General features: G+C 41.4%; 2 protein-coding genes across 2 annotated transcripts in view; one reads left to right on the forward strand and one right to left on the reverse strand.

Annotated features, from left to right (window-relative positions):
• The first annotated feature begins 72 nt into the window (after positions 1–72).
• Positions 73–2,364, forward strand: LOC134495772 (cytochrome c oxidase subunit 6A, mitochondrial). The gene is made up of 3 exons (XM_063301423.1): positions 73–386; positions 1,359–1,501; positions 2,141–2,364. The coding sequence occupies exons 1-3, from the start codon at positions 299–301 to the stop codon at positions 2,234–2,236; spliced, it is 327 nt and encodes a 108-aa protein (XP_063157493.1). The 5' UTR covers positions 73–298; the 3' UTR covers positions 2,237–2,364.
• Positions 2,365–8,195: 5,831 nt separating this feature from the next.
• The window catches only part of LOC134496783 (integrin alpha-M-like), a 37,923-nt gene continuing 27,830 nt past the window's right edge, over positions 8,196–18,288 (reverse strand). The window contains exons 20-30 of the mRNA XM_063302495.1: positions 17,435–17,576; positions 17,210–17,323; positions 16,487–16,566; positions 15,681–15,764; positions 13,097–13,175; positions 12,335–12,442; positions 10,862–10,945; positions 10,579–10,692; positions 9,428–9,520; positions 9,164–9,274; positions 8,196–8,744 (exon numbers count right to left, since the gene is read on the reverse strand). Coding sequence (XP_063158565.1) covers positions 8,628–8,744; positions 9,164–9,274; positions 9,428–9,520; positions 10,579–10,692; positions 10,862–10,945; positions 12,335–12,442; positions 13,097–13,175; positions 15,681–15,764; positions 16,487–16,566; positions 17,210–17,323; positions 17,435–17,576 — 1,126 coding nt within the window. The 3' untranslated portion in view covers positions 8,196–8,627. The remainder of the gene's footprint in view (positions 8,745–9,163; positions 9,275–9,427; positions 9,521–10,578; positions 10,693–10,861; positions 10,946–12,334; positions 12,443–13,096; positions 13,176–15,680; positions 15,765–16,486; positions 16,567–17,209; positions 17,324–17,434; positions 17,577–18,288) is intronic.

Here is an 18,288-nt window from a genome sequence, read left to right on the forward strand (position 1 = left end):
GCTCCTGGGTCTCATGCCAATCTTAGTACGAAGTTGGCTGTTCATCAGGGGTTGCGTGCAGCCTTGCTAGAGAAGCTCCAAGCTGGGTTATGTTTCTGTCTCAACTTCATTGGCCAAAGAGGGTCAGATGAATATAACTGTCAGGTCCAAGGAGGAGGGAGAAGAGGGAGTAAAAGAGCAGTTGGGCAGGAAGGCCTTGATCCAGCAAAGACAGTGACCAGCCACAGGGAAGAATACAAGGTCTCCATTATAGGCACCATCTACCAAACAAAGGTCCTTGGAACCCTGGATTTCTGGAATGATTCCCAGGTGGACAACTGTTAGACTGGTGGCCCAGGGAAGGAATCTTGCTACAGCAGTAGCTGGCCATGAAGAGGGGTCCAGTGGTAAGTGAATTCAATAAAAGACAAGACTAGTACTACTACTGAAAATAGTAATCTCAGCAATACCTGGGGACAGCAAAATCAAGGAAAAAGCATAGGAAAAAATATAAAAAATAGAGATCTGATCTACAGAAAGTCCTTGGTAGCTGGCTGGAGGTTGAATTTCCAAGGAACACGAATCAAAATGTGATTCTTTTTGTTTGTTATTTGTACAGTGTTATTCCTTGATGTATAAAAAAAAATAAGAATAATAGTAAGAATAACAGCAATAGAAAAACTCTGTACCTCTGTGGGACCACATCCCTGTTTAATTAATGCCTTTTGTTTAAGCAAAAACGAAGTATATCCTTTTAATACTTAATGCTGAGAACCTTTTATTTTCCTGTAGAATCTGTCCTCATGTACCTTAACAGCTTAGGTTGTCCTTTGCTTCCTGTCCTTGCTCCCGTCTCTTCTTCTGCCAATAGTTTACTTAAGGGGAGGTCTCTGTCTTTCATTTCATTTCATTTAAATTTATTTTAAGATTTGAAGAAGAAAATAAATGACCGTATAAAAGAAAAAAAAGAAAGAAAGAAAGTCTCTGTCTTTTAATGGACATGCTGTAGTCCTGCAGTAGGAAATGGTTATGTTGATGGGTGTAGATGATAGCCTTTCCAATGAAATACATTTTCATTATCTGGTTGTTGAGTGCCTTTTGATTAGCTGGAATGCGACATGGATTGCCTGGCCCGGCATTTGCCCTCTAGGAAAGATGTCAGCATTTTGGCTTTTGAGGCACTGTCCCACAAACAAGCAACCTTGAGAATGACCTTCGTTGCTGCTCTCCTGAGAACCAAAGGTGCTATCACTCAAGGTAACACTAGGAGGCTGTTACCCAGGGGAAGCCCATGTCCTATTTTTTATGTAACTTAGCAGCCACCTAGTGTCTTCTGCTCTGCATCCTTGGTTATCCCGTCTTTCCCTTCTGCAAAACAGCTCGGACATGGAAGATTCTGAGCTTTGTGGTGGCACTTCCTGGAGTAGCCATCTGCTGGTTGAACGCGCAGCTGAAGAAGAAAGAACATCCACATGAACGTCCTGAGTTCATCCCATACCCCCACCTGAGGCGTCGAACAAAGGTAAAAATGTAGCAGGAGAAGGAATGTAATTGGTTAGGCCCCTCATCTTGATTTTTGAAGGACTTCTTGCTTCTGAGGCTAACAATACAGTTGAGAGTAGATGTTCTCCCCACGTCCCAGTCCTCCAAAGCTAGGTTGGTGACAGTTGCTGACAACTTTTTGGCCCTAAATATTCACCTTCTGGAGCTCTGCAGTGGAACACTCACAAGGGACCCCAGCTTTTGAAGCACTCAGTGAAAGGCCCTTTTATTTTTCCTGGTGAGTGGAATTATTTCATATGCTTAATTGGTGGTTTACATCTTGCTGTGCTAGGATGGTTTTTAAATTAATGTACGGATATTTAAGCAATTGTTGATAACAGGAAATAGATGCCTCAAACAAGATCCAGGGGCAGGTACAAGTTGGGTGGGTTGGTGGCACAACATTCACGAGGGGTTGTTAAAAAAGTCAAGATGGCGGTCATGACCACACAATGGAAGCCCCACCCCTTTTAAAATATTCATCACATGTGTGGTGTACATTGGAAGGGGTGGGACTTCCATCACGTGGCCATGACTGCCATCTTAACTTTTTTGACATCCCTTCCTTGTGGTCACCGGGTATGCTTTCTTTCTGTATTCCTTCTCTCTTTTATTTTAGGCTTTCCCGTGGGGTGATGGAAATCACTCTCTCTTTCACAATCCCCACACCAACCCGTTGCCCACTGGCTATGAAGACATCGACAGCCATCACTGAACTCATATTCTTCTTTTCTTCTCCTTACTAGCTTCCTCTCTGTGAGTGAGGAGAAAGTGTTACAGATGTTTTACGCCTCTTTGAGACAGATTTCTGTGTCTGGAGTCAATAAAATGTATTTCAATGAACGTAGCACGTTCCTGATATTTTAAGGGGTTTTATAGGTAGTTCTATCAAACTGCCAATTTTGAATATAAAAGAGCATTTATCTAGGACTTCTGGGTTCTGCTGAAGGGGATGCAAAATCCCTTTTACAAGAAATCTGATGGTTACTGGAAAAAAAAGGGGCTTTGGGGCCACTTCCATTTTCATTGTTTGCACGCAAACCACTACAAAGCCGATCTTTATTTACTTCTTTTGACCTCAGAGGCAGAGAAGATAATGTGTCAATCTATTCTCCTCCAGCTGACTAACAGGAGAGATAAAAAGTACACCACTGCACACAGACATACACACTACACGCACACGCACACACAAAACAAATTGTGAGCGTAGCTCCCTTCCCATGCATTCAGAACATTTTGTCTGCATTTGTCTTGCCTCTACAGTATAAATACACTTATTCATGCAGTTGCTGTTTGGAATGGAACATCTCCCTATGGCTGAGATTCTTTCTGTTTCTCCTTTAAAAAAAAAAAGCTGCTAGTCATGATGGGGAAAGTGTAATGGGGAGGCCTTTTTGTAACCAGGTGTTTTTCCATTACTTTTTACCATTTATTTATTTGTTTGTTTGTTTCAATTTATATGGCCACTCACTTCAAAGACATGACTTTGGGCAGCTAACAATATTAAAAATAGGTAAAAACACATGCAAAAAATAACACACACAGCAGCTGGGAAAAACCATAAAAACTGCAATTAGCACAACCAGGAAATGGGCTCCGTCACACACCAGGGACCCGAGGCTTGAGCACAGAACTGGTTCTTCAAGGCCTTGCGAAAGGCCAGCAGGGTTGGGGCCAATCTAATCTCTGGAGGGATGAGATTCCAGAGAGCAGGTGCCACAGCAGAACAGGCTCTCCTTGTGGGGCCCACCAGCTGGCACTCCTTAACTGATGGAACAAGGAGCATGCCCCTCCTGCCTGATCGAATAGGATGGGCAGAGACAACCAAGGAGAGATGGTCCCATAAGTAACCTGGCCCCAAGCCATGTAGAGCTTGAAAGGTAATTACCAGCACCTTGAATTGCACCTGGAAGCCAACTGGTAGCCAATGCAGCTCACTGAGCAACCGTGTCACATGCACCGAATAACTTGTGCCATTAACTGCCTGCGCCACCACATTCTGCTGAAGCTTCTCTTCAAGGGCAGCCCCATGTAGAACGTTTTGAAGTAGTCCAATCAGGAGGTCACTACGGCATGAGTGACCCTGAGCTGGGCCTCCTGGTCCAGGAATAGGTGCCACTGACACACAACCCAAAGCTGTGCAAAGGCCCCTGTAGCCATGGCTGCCACCTGCTTTTCGGGCTGGAGTAGTAAATTCAAACGGACTCCCAGCTTGTGCACTCCCTCTGCCTGAGGCAGTGCTACCCCATCGCAATGGTATGTGGGAATGACCTCGGGAGACAGGAGGAGTCTGGACAATAGTCAGACAAGGGGCAGCTGAGCCCGCAGAAGGAACGGGGACATGGCAAACATCTCAGAAGGGACTCCCCCTAGTTTCTTGGACTGTACAGGTGAGGGGGGAAGAAAAGTACTTTCAGACTTGCCAGATTTTGTTAATGTAACCATACAATAAAGTTAGAGCTAGCACTTCTGGGCTTGCTTCTTGTGTGGACTACCTCGCAAAGCTGACACCCATTTAGAACCTGGTTGTAGACTGCAGGATAGAGTCTCTATGTGTATGAAGTTGTGACTGGAAGCACTAAGACTGGGTTTGCCAATGTGATTGCCTACACTCTAACATAGTTTGCAGCAGATGTTGATTGAGGACTTCTATGCACCTAAATGCTAGCAGGCAAGAACAGACCACCCACAAGTCCCAGGGTTGAAAAAATCTCCAGGTTTGATCCAGTTTCAAATAACCCAGTGCAAAGAAAGAAAAGCATGAACTCAGCCCTGCAACAAGCAAATTTTATGGTCTGCCTTCCTTTCAAAATTGCTTATGTTTGCATCACATAATCGTAACTAAAAAAAAAGCTCACATTTGTGGCTATTATACACATACTAATCCATGTATCTGAAGGCTTCCAGGGAAGGGATAAACAGTCAAGATGGAGGAGGTCATGATCGTGTGATTGAAGCCCTTCCCCATTTTTAGGTGCATCATAAAAGGAGCAAGGCTTTGATCATATGATTGTGGACACCATCTTGACTTTTCAATGCCCCCCCGATGCCCCTGATTATAATGCTTGCAATTGAGTGCAACCAATAAATAAGTGATCAAATAAAATATAAAGCTACCTATTCCTGATGCCCTTCAGCAAAGGATCATTACCTTGTCTTGGTGCTGGAGCTTGAGCACCTCAATGATGCCATGAGCTAAACCATGAAGGGTCACCCAAGACGGGAAGGTCATGACAGAGAGGTCAGGCTAAATGCGATCACTGGGGAAGGTAATGGCAACCCACCCCAGTATTTTTGCCGTGAAAACTAAATGGATCAGTACAACCAGAGATATGTCGGTATACCATCGGAAGATGAGACTCCCAGGTTGGAAGATGGTCAAAATGCTACTGGGGAGGAACAGAGGATGAGTTCAACTAGCCCCAGACGTGATGACGCAGCTAGCTCAAAGCCAAAAGGACGGCTAGCGGCCGACGGTGCTGGTGGTGAACGGCGAATCCAATGTTCTAAGGATCAACACGCCACTGGAACCTGGAATGTAAGATCTATGAGCCAGGGCAAATTGGATGTGGTTATTGGTGAGATGTCAAGATTAAAGATAGACATTTTGGGCGTCAGTGAACTGAAATGGACTGGAATGCACCCCTTCACATCAAATGACCACCAGATCTACTACTGTGGACAAGAGGACCACAGAAGAAATGGAGTAGCCTTCATAATTAATAGTAAAGTGGCTAAAGCAGTGCTTGGATACAATCCAAAAAATGATAGAATGATCTCAATTCGAATTCAGGGCAAGCCATCTAATATCACAGTGATCCAAATATATGTCCCAACCACAGATGCTGAAGAAGCTGAAGTAGAGCAGTTCTATGAGGATCTGCAGCACCTACTGGACAACACGCCTAAAAGAGATGTTATTTTCATCACAGGAGACTGGAATGCTAAGGTGGGCAGTCAGATGACACCTGGAATTACAGGTAAGCATGGACTGGGAGAACAAAATGAAGCAGGACATAGGCTGATAGAATTTTGCCAAGACAACTCACTCTGCATAACAAACACTCTCTTCCAACAACCTAAGAGACAGCTTTATACATGGACTTCACCAGATGGACAACACTGAAATCAGATTGACTACATCCTTTGCAACCAAAGGTGGCAGACATCTGTACAGTCGGTGAAAACAAGACCTGGAGCTGACTGTAGTTCAGATCACGAACTTCTTGCACAATTTAGGATCAGACTAAAGAGATTAGGGAAGACCCACAGATCAGCTAGATATGAGCTCACTAATATTCCTGAGGAATATGCAGTGGAGGTGAAGAATAGATTTAAGGGACTGGACTTAGTAGACAGGGTCCTGGAAGAACTATGGACAGAAGTTTGCAACATTGTTCAGGAGGCGGCAACAAAATACATCCCAAAGAAAGAGAAAACCAAGAAGGCAAAATGGCTGTCTGCTGAGACACTAGAAGTAGCCCAAGAAAGAAGGAAAGCAAAAGGCAACAGTGATAGGGGGAGATATGCCCAATTAAATGCAAAATTCCAGAGGTTAGCCAGAAGAGATAAGGAATTATTTTTAAACAAGCAATGCGCGGAAGTGGAAGAAGACAATAGAATAGGAAGGACAAGAGACCTCTTCCAGAAAATTAGAAACATTGGAGGTAAATTCCAGGCAAAAATGGGTATGATCAAAAACAAAGATGGCAAGGACCTAACAGAAGAAGAAGAGATCAAGAAGAGGTGGCAAGAATATACAGAAGACCTGTATAGGAAGGATAACAATATCGGGGATAGCTTTGACGGTGTGGTCAGGGAGCTAGAGCCAGAGATCCTGAAGAGTGAGGTTGAGTGGGCCTTAAGAAGCATTGCTAATAACAAGGCAGCAGGAGACGACGGCATCCCAGCTGAACTGTTCAAAATCTTGCAAGATGATGCTGTCAAGGTAATGCATGCTATATGCCAGCAAATTTGGAAAACACAAGAATGGCCATCCGATTGGAAAAAATCAACTTATATCCCCATACCAAAAAAGGGAAACACTAAAGAATGTTCAAACTATCGAACAGTGGCACTCATTTCACATGCCAGTAAGGTAATGCTCAAGATCCTGCAAGGCAGACTTCAGCAGTTCATGGAGCGAGAATTGCCAGATATACAAGCTGGGTTTAGAAAAGGCAGAGGAACTAGGGACCAAATTGCCAATATTCGCTGGATAATGGAAAAAGCCAGGGAGTTTCAGAAAAACATCTATTTCTGTTTTATTGACTATTCTAAAGCCTTTGACTGTGTGGACCATAACAAATTGTGGCAAGTTCTTAGCGGTATGGGGATACCAAGTCATCTTGTCTGCCTCCTGAAGAATCTGTATAACAACCAAGTAGCAACAGTAAGAACAGACCACGGAACAATGGACTGGTTTCAGATTGGGAAAGGAGTATGGCAGGGCTGTACACTCTCACCCTACCTATTCAACTTGTACGCAGAACAAATCATGCGACATGCTGGGCTTGAGGAATCCAAGGCTGGAGTTAAAATCGCTGGAAGAAACATTAACAATCTCAGATATGCAGATGATACCACTTTGATGGCTGAAAGCGAAGAGGAACTGAGGAACCTTATGATGAAGGTGAAAGAAGAAAGTGCAAAAGCTGGCTTGCAGCTAAACCTCAAAAAAACCAAGATTATGGCAACCAGCTTGATTGATAACTGGCAAATAGAGGGAGAAAATGTAGAAGCAGTGAAAGACTTTGTATTCCTAGGTGCAAAGATTACTGCAGATGCTGACTGCAGTCAGGAAATCAGAAGACGCTTAATCCTTGGGAGAAGAGCAATGACAAATCTCGATAAAATAGTCAAGAGCAGAGACCTCACACTGACAACAAAGGCCCGCATAGTTAAAGCAATGGTGTTCCCCGTAGTAACATATGGCTGCGAGAGCTGGACCATAAGGAAGGCGGAGAGAAGGAAATAGATGCTTTTGAACTGTGGTGTTGGAGGAAAATTCTGAGAGTGCCTTGGACTGCAAGAAGATCAAACCAGTTCATACTCCAGGAAATAAAGCCAGACTGCTCGCTTGAGGGAATGATATTAAAGGCAAAACTGAAATACTTTGGCCACATAATGAGGAGACAGGACACCCTGGAGAAGATGCTGATGCTAGGGAGAGTGGAGGGCAAAAGGAAGAGGGGCCGACCAAGGGCAAGGTGTATGGATGATATTCTAGAGGTGATGGACTCGTCCCTGGAGGAGCTGAGGGTGTTGACGACCGACAGGAAGCTCTGGCGTGGGCTGGTCCATGAAGTCACGAAGAGTCGGAAGCGACTAAACGAATAAACAACAAATTCCTGATGCCACATAAATGTATAACTGAAGGAATGGATGAATTTGTTAATTTCAATTTCCTCAGCTTGTCATATTTGCAAATCAGTCACTTTAGTTAATCAAACTTGAGAATTTTTTTAAAGGAAGCTTACATTAAAATTCATATTTGAGTTGGTGCATATTGCCCCAAACTAGGTATGGCTTTTTCTGTGCCATCTGGCCTAAAATACCTAGTGTTTGCAAACAATTGCCTATGATATAGTATCTCTTTGCATTATATTGCATGTCCATGGATATGTTTTGTAAAGTCTTATCTCTATTATACATTAATAGAGCTGCATGCTAAATTCAGAGAACTGTGAATTTTTAATTGTTTGACAGGTTTGCATGTAAACGTGAATTAAACATTTCTCCTTCCTTTAGTGTAAGTTTGATTTTGCTCCTTACCAGGATAGAGGGATCAGAACCCGATCCACAATATGCATGTTTTCCCACAAAACACATGCTTACAAAAGAATGTGACCTTCTATATTGCATTCGATTCCACTGAGATCCAGTAGCTGGATGAAGTTTCTCAACTTGACCATAAATATCAAGCATGGGAATGGGTGAGTTTACCAGCAGGCCATTTCCTGCCATTAAAGCACCTTTTGCCTAGGGAAAAGAAACATCTCGGTTACATGCTGGAGCAGTTCTCTCTTCTTCAGGGCACAATGGCCCATCTAACCATTGGAATGGTACAAGAAGAGTCTTAGCAAAGGAATGGATAAGAGAATTGGTTATCCTTTGGTAGCAGCGGAAGAGGTGCTGGGGTCTGGTGGATTTCCAGCCGCCGCATTATCTCCTGGTCCTGCCTCATCTATCATCTGTTTGTACTGTCTTTTGAAGAATCCAAGCTGGAAGGAAAAAGAAAGAAAAGCCAGGTGAGCATTGAGTAATAATGGTTACAAATTAGATAGACACCAGCTCTGAAAAGCTCTCCAACCTAGGGGAGTCCACAAACCAATAGGTTTATTGCAGTGTTTCTCAACCTCCACAATTTTAAGATGGCTGGGGAATTCTGGGAGTTGAAGTCCACCCATCTTAAAGTTGCACGGGTTGGGAAACACTGGTTTATTGCTAAGACTGAAGGCTGGACAACAATGAACATCCTTCACTAAGTTAGTAGATTTTTCCCCTCTACCCAAGATGCCTCTATCCTTATGGCCTTGGCAGAACCACAGAAAAGCAATAACTTGATATGCTGTCCCATAAGCAGGAGGCAAGATGAGTCCTCAAATGTTCACTGCAGGCCATTTTCTCTCTCAAGGCTTACCTTATACAGAGCAGCAATAATCAGAACAAGGAGGACTAGGCCACCCACACTGCTGCCAATGATGATGGGCAGGTAGTTGTAGGCCTCCAAGAACTCCACTGTGGTCTTCACCTAGAGGGGAGGAAGGACTGGATCATACAAGGGAAGCCAGAGTCCTTTTATCACAGCTTCCTCCCTCCATACCCACCACCGTACTTATCTTGCAATGGATCCAGAAGTTCTGATTACAACCTTTAGTTATACATTGGAGGAGAATAGTATTACCTGGTTCTGCACAAAGCCCTCTTTCTGCTTGTATTTGCTCTCATCGTAGGAAATCTGGGCAGAGCTCACTAAAGTCACTTTCTTCTGCTGGGTCTGAAAGAAGTCACAAACTATCTCAGAGGTGGGAAAGCTGGTTGCTTGAAAGGTTGCACCAGAGAGGGAACAGTAGGAATGGAGGTGTTGCTTTGTGGACCCAGATATGCAGGTGACCATTGGCATATCTTCACTTTGTAACATGCCAATTTAACCCCATCCAGCTACTACAATATCCATAAAGAATCCCATGAATTATTATTTGATGAAGGTGATAATAATTCTGTGGGACAGTTTTCACCTTTATACGTTATAGAGCCATTCCATACGCAGGAGTCTTCAGTCTGAAATCAGATGCTTTGTCCTACTTCCCAGCTTCCCAGAGATTGCTTCTCTGCTTGAAGCAAAGGTATTGTGGTGCCTTCACCTCATCCTTCCTTGTTGTTCTGGGAGTAGGCTTTACCACTCCCCCATATTGGCCGGTTGTTTCTGTCTTTTGTTTCCTCACCACAAGTAGTCAACATGATGAAGGAAAAATGAGGATGAGAACTAAGAGCCATCTGTGTTTTTCTATCATGGGCAGACAGAGGTAGTGCTGGTCAGCTCAGTGGAAAGATGAAGTCAACATGATGAAGGAAATACAAGAATGAGAACCAAGAGACACCTGTGTTTTAATATCATGGGCCAGATAGAAGTAGTGCTGGTCAGCTCAGTGGAAAGATGAAGTCAACATGATGAAGGAAATACAAGAATGAGAACCAAGAGACACCTGTGTTTTAATATCATGAGCCAGATAGAAGTAGTGCTGGTCAGCTCAGTGGAAAGATGAAGTCAACATGATGAAGGAAATACAAGAATGAGAACCAAGAGACACCTGTGTTTTAATATCATGAGCCAGATAGAAGTAGTGCTGGTCAGCTCAGTGGAAAGATGGTGTGCAGCAGTTAGGAAATACTTATGGTAGTGAAGCCAATGCCTATGTGGAAATGTCCCTAGTGCAAAAATGCCCTAAAATGCAACTGATTTTCTAAATGTGTGATGGCGTGTTACTGTATCACAAAAGAGACATTCCTGTCCTGCCCTCTAACCCAATAAAGCCCCAGCAGATGCCTCCATACCTGGGAAAACCACTTGAAGCCAATGTCCCCCTTGATCGTGAACTCAATTGGTTGCTGGAGCTCCAAAGATGGAATATTGCAAGTGATTGTTTTACAGGTGGCTACAGAGCAGTCCTGGAAGACATGGAAGAATATTGTCAAGTTTGGTCATAGGAATGTGGAGACTGTATATGGATTTCCTGTGACCACAGGGGCAGCCCATGAGGTTACCATTTATCCAGAGCCCCCCAACCCATCTGCTTTTTAAAAGGAGATTTCTGGCTGTAGCATGAGGTATACTCACCAGAATGGGCTGTTTGCTTAGTTGCTTCACAAACTCTTTCGATCCTGGAGTATTTTTTCCAGGGATACAAACAACCTGGGGAAACTGCAGGACAAAAGAAGAAACAATCTCAAATTCAGGAGGGATTATAAAGGCCCCATTTCTGAGCTTGAAGAACAAGTCATGGGAGACCTTTAATCATGTAGTGTTTTTAGTGTTCTTTTCAACATTGAGCCCCCTTAGAGCTAAGTGGGGAAGTTGATTTGAGGTTTAGGGCACATCCAGTAGGTATTCAACATCAGTCTCTTAAGTATACTGAGAGTGAACGAAGGGAGGAAACAAAAAGAGCTGCTTGAAAGCATCTCTCCTACTTTGATGATGGTGGTAGATTCTCACCACTCTCTGTTTCAGTTATTGTGAGCATGAAACAAGCAACTAATAGGATTCCTGATGAAGAATTCTCTTCTTGGATCAGACACTGCCTCTAAACATGAAGGTTCTGTTTACTGCTCATGGTTATTCCCCATGAATTGTGTTCTAACTCCACTTTTTTTTTTTAATCCATTCAATTGTGTCCGATTCTTGGAGACTGCCTGGACAAGTCACTCCATCTTAGTCTCCATCTTAGTCCCTGACTAAATATTGACATGGGTAGGAATTCTGAATTTATACGTTCTGGATAAAGATGATCATATTTCCCAATTCGTTTGCAACTGCCAATATAATCTAGAAAAATTATCCTTGATTTGATGGAATTCTAGCAAACAGCACTGTTACTTACAAACTACACTTTCATCTTCATGGTTAATTCTTGATGAGTTGCTGCTAGATTAGTGTGAGATTCTCTTGGTACTAAATAAAGTATATTAATGAGATCTAGATATCTTACAAAGTAATAATTAAACTTGACTCTGAAACTTGGAGCCATTCCTTTTGCAAAATATATTTGGCCATTAACCAGATTTTTCTTTATGGTTAAGTACCTATAATTATATAAAAACATGTACCACCCACTCTTTTTTATTAAACATACTTGTCTTTGTGCTTAAAATGAGAGAGATATCAAGGAATGGGTGAAAAGGAGAAAGATCCAAAGTGACATTGCCCAACATTTCCAAACTTCTAAAATGCATCTGAAATATGGATTTGAAATATTAGATATTAATCTACTATTAAGGGATTAATACTTGCTTAGCCAATAAGAAATCTATTGCTAACTCAGTTTATGCCTGTTGAACATTATTTGTTTTTCAAATAACAGGAATGGTTTTGGTCCAAAAGCATCAAAATGTTTCAAATTAGACATGCCTAAATTTCTCATCGTGCTTTTCTTTTGTTTAACCTGAATTCCCTACCCAACACTTTATTGTGTGACCTGGAACTTAGTGGGTAGATTTCTCACTGTACAATTTGCTACCCCAGTACTTACCTTAGTTCTATTAATCCAAGGCAAGCAATTATACTCTCATCTACACAGGTCCAGAGGAAACATACCTCTAGAGGGACATCCAAAGATGCATTCCAAATCCATCTCTCACTCAGCAACACAGGAAACTGAAACGTCACTGAAATAGGAACTTTTCGATGATACGTGTTCTTCACCTACATGGGAGGAAGATGATGCATAAATGAGCATAGATGCCCAGTATTCCTAGCACTCAGTCAATACTTGACTCTCACAGAGGTGGGTCCCCACTTGTACCTAGACATGGGAGGTACAATCCTGTACTTGAAATCTCTTCTTTACTCAAGTTCCCATGATATCACCTTGTTCCCGGCCTATGAGTGAGACCAGCTTAAGTCCTTCTTATAAGTATCAATATTAATCTTCTGACTCTAGCCAAGGACATCTTGAAGAGGTATGAAATCTGTCACTGTTAACTTGGAGGGAAGCCAGAGGATGGGAATAATTGAGAACAAAGGCAACAGAAGCCAGCAAGGGATCAACAATGGGGACACTAAATTTCATGCCAACATATTTTTCTGCCAACTCAAGGATGGATGGAGAACATTTAAACTGAACGGTGGGGAAAGTTCTCTCTAGAAAACTGATGACTAGCAATTTCTCAGTAGCAGAAAGGACCTAAGATACATTTTATTTGCTTGCAAATGCTTCTCAAAGTAAGAATTGGTTCATCGCTAGGTGAATGAGCCCCATTCTCATGCAATGTAGCTCAAAAGTCTTTCTCCACCTTAACGAATAAACCCCTGTCTGTTCTAAGTTCTTGATCACAAAGCGATCCACATCCCTTTCACCTCAAATCGATGTTCCACAATCCGAGTTTCATCTTCCTGGCCAGCCGAAAAATTAACATACTTGGTTGACTCATCCAACCTGGAAAAAAAAATAGTGAAAGATTGAGAAAAAATATATTATGTGATTGACCAGAATTGAGTTAATTAAGATAACTCTTGAGTTCCACTCATTCCTTAGCTATGTAAACCAAGAAAAATAGGTAGAAAATACCCCATTTAGACAGAAGGAAAGGGCAGGAGAAGAAGACATTTCAGAGAGAGAGAGAGAGAGAAGGAGAGAGAGAGAAAACTGAGGTTGTAATTATTTTATCTCCAGCAATTTTTAGGGTATGAATTATCAATTTTGGCAATCAGCAGTGAAGTAGTACACTAGTGAAAAAATATTGTACCAATTTTCTCAAGTGAAATAATCACAGTAAATCTACTGTCTTCCATTGGTATTCCCATTGTTGCATAACAATTGTCCTGATTAAATTCTGCATCCATTTAATCATATCACCTTTGACTTTTTCAGTTGCTGAATCATATTGTAATAACTTACAAATAACCCCAATAAATGTTCTGAGTTTTATAACATAAAACTTAGAACATTTTTTCTAAATTTGGTCAAATCTCATATTTTATTCCTCTTCTTGGATGATCCATAGTTAAGAATGGAGCCTAATGTAGCAAAATTTGAGTTAAATACACAATGATTCGAGTTAAATATACAATAGTTTGAGTTAATTACACAATACTACTTATACAGTAGTAAAGGTAAAGGTTTCCCTTGACATTAAGTCCAGTCGTGTCCGACTCTAGGGGGCGGTGCTCATCTCCGTTTCTAAGCCTTGGAGCCGGCGTTTGTCCGTAGACACTTCCGTGGTCATGTGGCCGGCATGACTAAACGGAACGCCATTACCTGCCCGCCAAAGCGGTACCTATTAATCTACTCACATTTGCATGTTTTCGAACTGCTAGGTTGGCAGGAGACTTATACAGTAATATACAATAATACGTCTGGCTTACGTACAAATTTGACTTAAGGACAGACCTTGGGAATGGAACTCGTTCTTAAACTGGGGACTGTATACACTTATTTGAAGACACTGAACCCAATGAGGCAGTTGTGACCAAAGAGAGAGTCTTGAAAGATTTTCTCTTTGATTTATTGAAGACTGAATCTTGCAGTTTCTATGAATTATTATCTTTCTACTGATAATTTTTTTTTGTACATTCACCTTCCTGAAAATAAATATTTAGTATTGAATCAAAGGCTGATAAATCTGGACGTACTGTATTCTTTTTCCGTATTTATCCCATACCTTTAATATGCTGTTTATAATAAAGTAATCTTCTATTGACTGTACATTTATGTTTTATCTAGCAAAAGATATTTACGGAAACCTTCAGGAAGTTGTGCCCTTCAATAGAAGTAAATCAACTGTATGGTAGTATGATCCAATCTATAATCCACGTTAAACAACTGACTTGATAATATAGTGTGAGATTTGGTACTGCCAATCTATCTCATTGTTTCATGTCTTGCAAACTCTAAATTTAATCCTTGCTCTTTTATTTAACCAAATAAAATTGGCTATTTGTCTCTGTCATTGATTTAATATATTTTCTTCAATTCTTATTGGAATCATTTGACATTTTAAAAAAAGATCCTTACTAAAATATTCATTTTTACTGTTGATAGTCTTTCTAACCAGGACAAGTTTAACTTGTTCCATCTTAAAATATCTGCCATTATGTTTTCCCAAATCTGTGAATAGTTATTCTTACATAAGACTTTATTACATTTTGTTAAGTAAATTTCTAGATAATTAATTGGATTAACAGTGATGTTAAACCCTGTTATTTGCTGCAAAAATTGCTTTTCCTCTTCAGATCAGTTCCATGTAATTGTTGTTCCTGTTAATCTGGATTCCTGAACTACCTGGTCCTGAGAATTTATGTAATTTCAACCCCACTAGCTGTTACCAGCACGGTTAGCACTAAAGTGTCATGGAAGTTGAAGTCTAACGAAGTTTGGAGAATCACACTTAGCCCACCCTGGTTACTGGCTTAAAAAATGAGCTGAGAAAAGTTCTTCTCTTCCATCTGTGGTTTTTACCCCATGAAACAGAGGATTTTTTTCTTAATACAATTATTATTGTTATTATTATTATTATTATTAATTAAGTTTGTATACTGCCCAACTCTCAATGACTCTGGGTGGCTCACAACAATCAAACAAAAAATTACAATAAAATCTATAAAAGATAAAATATGGCAAGCACAATGAAGCAAGGGATCTCATTCTCCCTCATCAAAATCCTTAAATTGAATTAGATTTAATAAACTGAATTAGATTTAATAAACTGAATTAGATTTAATAAAAATTAAATTTACAGATGAAACATGAAATAACAGGAAAGCCATTTTTGCTGGAATCCTTTCTTCATGGAGGAAGTTTACCTGGGAAGAACAACGTGAAGACAACAGACTTTTGAAAATAACATTGGCTGGATAAACAATCCTTCTAACACTTCAGAGCAACTTGAGAAAAGCTTAGGCAGTGGGAGGCCTTTGTTCTCAAATACTTGTAGCTACTTACGTATTGATGAAAACATAGATTGCATATTTGACAGGCAGCTCCACCTGATGAACCATGTCCTGTGTGATGGTGCCACCATTTTCACTGGGGAAAAAAGGAAAGATGGGCAGAGTAACAAACATATCACACATGCCACTCTCTTAAGTACAACTACTGAGCGATGTGTTGTCCCCTCCCTCCCCCTGTCATATTCCATTCAGCATCATCTGTATAAAAATTGAGAACCTCTTTCCAGTGAAGCTGTATTTGTTTAAGGCACATTTGCACAACAAGATGTTTCCAGATGTTATATTTAAAGCAGACACATTGAAGTCAATGGGATTTAAGAGTCATGGCCATGGAATTTGCTGCTATGGGTTGTGATAATGGTGGCCAATTTAGATGGTTTGAAAAAAAGGCTCAGTAGGTTGATGGAGAACCAGGCTCTCAATGGCTATGAATACTGATGGCTATTGACCTCCTTCTGAGTCATAGGCAGAGGTCTTAAATATTGGTTGCTGGGAAGTGACAACAGAAGGTGCACCCAATCTCCTGTCTAGGTCTGTCAGCTTCCCAAATACATTCAGCTGATCACTGTGTGACATAAAATATTGAACTAGATGAGCTTATACACTGATCCACTGAAGCTCCTCTTATGAACTTACTATGTTCTTATGTTACTGCTATTATTGTTTATGGGCACAACAGTTGTGGGATGACTCTAGAAAATTCTATAAGTTGCTAGTGGAAAAATGACAACAGACATCATGGCTGCTCATCTGATTTACATAGGAGAGCATTTGCCTTTAAGTCACAGGAAGCTTTACCTGGCAGCTGTGGCATTGATCCGTACTACACTTCCTAGATTTGCATCTTGGGAAACAGAAAAGGAGACAATGAAGATCACCTGAACAGAAGGAGACACAAAAGAATAAGAGGGGCCAGGATGCTTAAAGCAGAGCTGTGTTATAAATTCAACTGAGTTTTATACTTCATTAATAAGCATAACTGAAATTACTTCTCCCCAGAGACTTGGGTGATGAGAAACTTGGAAGCTTCTCAGTCGTTTATTGAAGAGCTACAATTCTCAGAGTTTTGGGGTGGGAATGATGACTTTTAAACCTTTGTACAAGATAGGTTTTAGGGCCAAATTTGTACACAATTATTTGTTGTGAAAGAATCCTTGAACTCACAACTAGAACAGAAGCAAGGCATTCTCATCTTAATGTTGTTTTGTGACAAGCCCAGGCAGGGGTTCCTAACTCTCTGGGGTGAGGGAGCAGATAAGGGATTTTGAGAACAAGCTATGGACGCTCTCACAAAATGGCCATTATGGACTCTTTTTATAGAGAGTTCTAATGTACATTTGGTGTTCCTCTTCAGGTGTTATAATGCCTCGAGTTGCTACTAACTCTTGATTCCATAGGTAAAGCCAACCAGTTCAACTGGGCAAAAGGCTCCATGCATTAGACGGGCATTGCCAGCACCATAAGAATGTCTTTGGATGGAGACTGTCAACCATTCTGGTGTCACAGATGGACAGACGGTACCTCAGCCATGCTCCGGAAGATGGGATGATTGATGTCACAGGTGGTGTTCCTCACAGTGACCTCCTCTGCAGCAGGTACAGAGGTGCATTTAATGACCACATATTTCCTGTTGGACTGAGGAGAATAGAACATGATAATCAGTACTACAGGTGATAGACAGCACCCTCTTTGCTCATGCCCACCCCTTCCACTCTGATGTCTCTGATTTCCCTCTAATCCTCATACCTGCACTAGTGTAAATTTGCGGTAGGACAGTGCAGATGGGTAGAAGAACGTCAGATTGGTGCTGTAAGAATCCTCTCCATCATTCCGGATGAAAACAGTTGCATTGAGTTCAGGGGTCAGGCCAACTATCAACTCGTTCAGGCTGAAGGAAAGAGGAAAACGGTCTTTTGTTTATCTCCAATACAAGAAGGCTTGAAGTACAATCCCATTTGGAAGCCACTCTAACCTGAAGAAACCTAGCTTAAATATACGGAGAGTCTCCAAAGAAGAAAAAGCATTGTGAATGTGGTTTACATGTTCAGCTCCTTTATTATGGCTTAATATGTTCTACACTTAGTGTAGCAGTTGAAGGGTGCTCAGACTTTGTCCAATAAAGCTTGAAGAGATTTTATGAAGAGCTGGCTCCAATGAGGTGCCCAACCGTTGTCTAACACTTGTCATGACTGCAGTGTCAGAGGATAAGACTGTTGATCTTGGGGCCTATGCCTTGCCTGAGAGGCTGGCTCAGGGACTGGTGGCTGGATGACAGCCATTTGGAATAGTGGTTAAGGTGCTGGACAAGAAACCAGGAGACTGTGAGTTCTAGGTGTCCCTTAGGCATGAAATCAGGCTCTGGGCCAATCACTATCTCTCAGCCCAACCTGCCTCACAGGGTTGCTGTGTTTGGACGCAGGAGTATTAGGTATGTTTGCCAGCTTGAGCTCTGTATAAAAAAGGTGGGATAAGATGATGATGATGATGATGACAACAACAACAACAACAACAACAATAATAATAAGACAAAGAGACCTCCAGGTTCTGATAATGCCAGTGCCACCATGCTGAATCATGTAGGAAGTATTTATGAGCACCAG

This window comes from Candoia aspera, chromosome 4 (assembly GCF_035149785.1).
Source record: "Candoia aspera isolate rCanAsp1 chromosome 4, rCanAsp1.hap2, whole genome shotgun sequence".
In the NCBI taxonomy this organism is placed as follows: Eukaryota; Metazoa; Chordata; class Lepidosauria; order Squamata; family Boidae; genus Candoia; species Candoia aspera.